The 4,123-nt window shown below is 28.8% G+C and overlaps 1 protein-coding gene across 1 annotated transcript; it reads right to left on the reverse strand.

Annotated features, from left to right (window-relative positions):
- Positions 1-2,954: 2,954 nt before the first annotated feature.
- On the reverse strand, positions 2,955-3,824 carry LOC117175363 (protein PFC0760c-like). The gene has a single exon (XM_033365070.1). The coding sequence runs from the start codon at positions 3,822-3,824 to the stop codon at positions 2,955-2,957; it is 870 nt and encodes a 289-aa protein (XP_033220961.1).
- Positions 3,825-4,123: the final 299 nt, after the last annotated feature.

Here is a 4,123-nt window from a genome sequence, read left to right on the forward strand (position 1 = left end):
AAAAAAAATACGTGTCTCTTATTTTTCGATGTATTACAACATATTGCAGTTTCATCAAAATCGGTGAGGGACACCTGGGATAGTTTCCTTGTAAGTGAAAAAACTAAACAACTATAATTTATGAACAATTTATAAAATAGTGTTTTAAAATTTAGTAATGACTAAGAAAATTAAGAAAACTGTTTGCTTTTGATGTAAATTTAAGTTGAATTTGATTTAGAGTGCCTCAACCAAACAGTTTTTTTAGTACACTTCGCAAGAGGAAAGTTAGATTCGCGACATTCAAAATTGTCGGCAGATTTTAGCGGATTTCGAACAAAAAATTAGAAGTGTTTAAAGAATCGTGAAAGGCTTTAAAAGAATAAAAAAAGCGTTTGCTTTAGATTCCTAGGAAAAATGAAAAAGGTTTTTTTTTATTTTGAACAATTAATTTCAAGAAAATATTGAAAAAGATTTAGAAAGATTTAAAAAATGTTCACAAAGAAATTTCGCACATTTTAAGGAAATTTTTTTGATTTGGCAGGATATCAAATAAAATGTAGGAAAAATTCGATTCATTGTAAAAGATTTTTATAAGTTCTGAATAAATGTTAAAAATAATATAAAATTTAAAAAAATGTTAAACTCCATGATTTTTCAAGATTTTAAGGATTTTCAAATATTTTAAATTAATATAATGTAATGCATAAAATTCCTGACAATATATTTAATAAATTAATTCAATTTAATGTATTAATGAGTGCTAATTGGTTTATATATGAACATATACATTGGTCGAAACCATATTTTCAAATACGGCAAGTTCTACATTCGAAGTTGCAGAATCTCTCCCGGACGAAATAAGTTTCTTTTCAAAAGAAATTAGCTGATACGTATTTTTCCAATTATTAAAAAAAATGTTCTGAAAATTTTTAAAGTCGATTTGCTTAATATTTTTCCCCAGTTTTTGGGTAAATTTTGAGATTCATAAAGAATACTTGTTGTAAAATTTATGCGGGCTAAATCAATATTGTGACCAGGAGAATGTTTGTCATAAAACTGAATATTCTTATTTTTGTCGCAAACGACGCAGATTCTCTTATTTCAATTAGTTCAATTGTTTATTAAAAATTTACATTAAAGAATAGCACTTCTGGTCTTAAAAATGGTTCATCCCACATAAAGCTGATATGAAGCCTTTCTTCTATTAGCAGAAGAGCAAGAGTTATTTTGTATAGGACAGTGAAGTTTTTTTTTAAATTTCAGTAACATTTTTTGCTAAGACTATATTAAAATTCACTAACTATATCCCCTTATTGTAAACTATTTCAGACTGCTTTTCATGAAAAAGTATCTGCTTGTGAAATTTTCTTCATTTTTTCTCGAACTTTAGATCATGTAGAAATAGGTCATAAAATTGTTCATTCCAGTCTTATTAGTTTCTCTGAACTGCTGATTTAGAATAAATTTTAAGGAAAATTATTTTATAAAATGATGGAATCAGTATGCAAAAATCTAAAAAAAATTTTTTGTATTGTGAGACAAATTTATTTTATTGTATTTTTACATTTTGTAATTGTGAATTAGGAAATCGGCATCTTCAAGAAGATTCAAGTTCCTTGCGTGCCATTGAGTGACCATCTGAAACAAAACGTTTTTGAAAAACTTTGAAGAAAGTTTTATTACTGAAACTTTTTTTACAAAAATTATTCAATATTATACATAAGTGGCATTATCGTTTAGATCGAGTTTCCGATTGTTAGGTATAAGAAAATAACGCTAAACCGCAAAGTTACTTACGTAACTTCGTATCTTGGATAGCAGTTTCATTGAATTACTAACACCTAATAGATTACTTTTATTATATTTTAGAATCCCAGAATATAATAGTTTTTAAAATTATCTTCATCACATCAATACAAATTTTCACTAGAATCGTAGTCTTAAACGGTAAATAATGTAACTGAGGATTACTATTTTATTTCTTCTCAGATGTTTTTTTATGATGTGTGAAGTTAGTTTTCCCATTACTAAATTACTTTAATTCTTAAAGAACATACTTTCAGTTTGGAAAAAAATGTAACGATTTAAACTAATTCCCTTAAAAATGTTGTACAAATTCTTTATGTGATTTCGAACTTGAAAATTTCAAAATTCTAGAAAAATTATGGCTATCTACGGTTGAACATCTGCTAATATCCTTGGAATTTCTGTCAGACTTATAGTTTTATTTATAATAATAGCCCAATGTCTAATGAAAATAAAAGCGTTTTAAAAATCTTCTTTTTTGCATTGATATACTTTCTTTTTAGATTGCACTGTTAGTTTTCTTTAAATAGATTGCACTATTTTGAAATCTATACGCATGGCTAAAGTAAGATTCGTTAAATTTTGTAAGCTTCATGCGGCTTACATTTCTGTGATAAAAATAAAGTGTATAAAGTAGCATTGGGGATTTCAAAAATTATAATTATTTGTATAAACAATAAATACTTACGATGTTCTGGATCCCAGTATTTATATTCTGAAACAGTGTTAAAAAGACGTGTTAAATTTATAATACTATTTGAGAGATCAGGGAATCTCAGTAGATTATTAATTTCTTCCATTAAAAATATAAACAATATAAAAATCCATTACTAAATAAATTTTTTAATTTTAAGAGTTTTTAAAATGTTTGGAATAGTAGTTTATAACTTTAAATTGAAAGCGCTGAAAGTCCTGAAAAAAGGACAACATTCCGAGTAACAGAAAAAGAAATTTACCTTGTACCATTTTAAAATAAAGTCGTTTAAAATTGTATCATTGAAAATGTTTAGAATTGACAATTAACCAAGCCTTCCGCATATAAATAAGTATGCTACATCTACATTTAACGTTTTCTCAAAAAAAGAAACGAGAAAATCTAATTTTGCCAAATCATCTTTGATACATGTACATTATTCTTTTTAATTCTAAGAGGACAATAATAATGCTTAGAAAGTACTTTTTTCATCGTTATATTTTTCGTCATCGTTACTTTTATCGTCCTTGTCATCTTCATCGTCCTCGTCATCTTCATCTTCATCTTCATCTTCATCTTCATCTTCATCTTCATCTTCATCTTCATCTTCATCTTCATCTTCATCTTCATCTTCATCGTCATCTTCATCTTCATCGTCATCGTCGTCGTCGTCATCTTCTTCGTATTCTTCTTCAACGTCTACTTCTACTTCGACGTCTACTTCGACATCTTCATCTTCATCTTCATCCTCATCTTCATCGTCATCTTCATCTTCATCGTGCTTGTCATCTTCATCGTCCTTGTCATCTTCATCTTCATCGTCATCGTCGTCATCGTCATCTTCTTCGTATTCTTCTTCAACGTCTACTTCTACTTCGACGTCTACTTCGACATCTTCATCTTCATCCTCATCTTCATCGTCATCTTCATCTTCATCGTGCTTGTCATCTTCATCGTCCTTGTCATCTTCATCTTCATCGTCATCTTCTTCGTATTCTTCTTCAACGTCTACTTCTACTTCGACGTCTACTTCGACATCTTCATCTTCATCTTCATCTTCATCTTCATCTTCATCTTCATCTTCATCTTCATCTTCATCTTCATCTTCATCTTCATCTTCATCTTCATCTTCATCTTCATCTTCATCTTCATCTTCATCTTCATCTTCATCGTCCTCGTCATCTTCATCGTCCTCGTCATCTTCATCGTCCTTGTCATCTTCATCTTCATCGTCATCGTCGTCGTCGTCATCTTCTTCGTATTCTTCTTCAACGTCTACTTCTACTTCGACGTCTACTTCGACATCTTCATCTGGAGCACATGTAACAGTTTTTATAAACATGTTAACTTTTGAATTATTTATGAAACATCAGGATGAGCATTTTATAATATAACTAGAAGGAAATATATGCGCGCGCATCCTGCGTTCACATATCCTCATTTTCATTTCCTTGCATGAAATTAAAAAAAACTCTTGAAATAAAAAAAAAAAATTGGACGATTTCTAATTAAAATTTTTGCAAATAAAACAATTTTAGACTAAATAAAGTTTCAAGAAACTGAAAACATTCTAAATGACAGGAAAAGAAATCTAGCTTGTATCATTTTAAAATAACATCGTTTGAAATTGAACAATTAAAA

This window comes from Belonocnema kinseyi, chromosome 6 (assembly GCF_010883055.1).
Source record: "Belonocnema kinseyi isolate 2016_QV_RU_SX_M_011 chromosome 6, B_treatae_v1, whole genome shotgun sequence".
Taxonomy (NCBI): Eukaryota; Metazoa; Arthropoda; class Insecta; order Hymenoptera; family Cynipidae; genus Belonocnema; species Belonocnema kinseyi.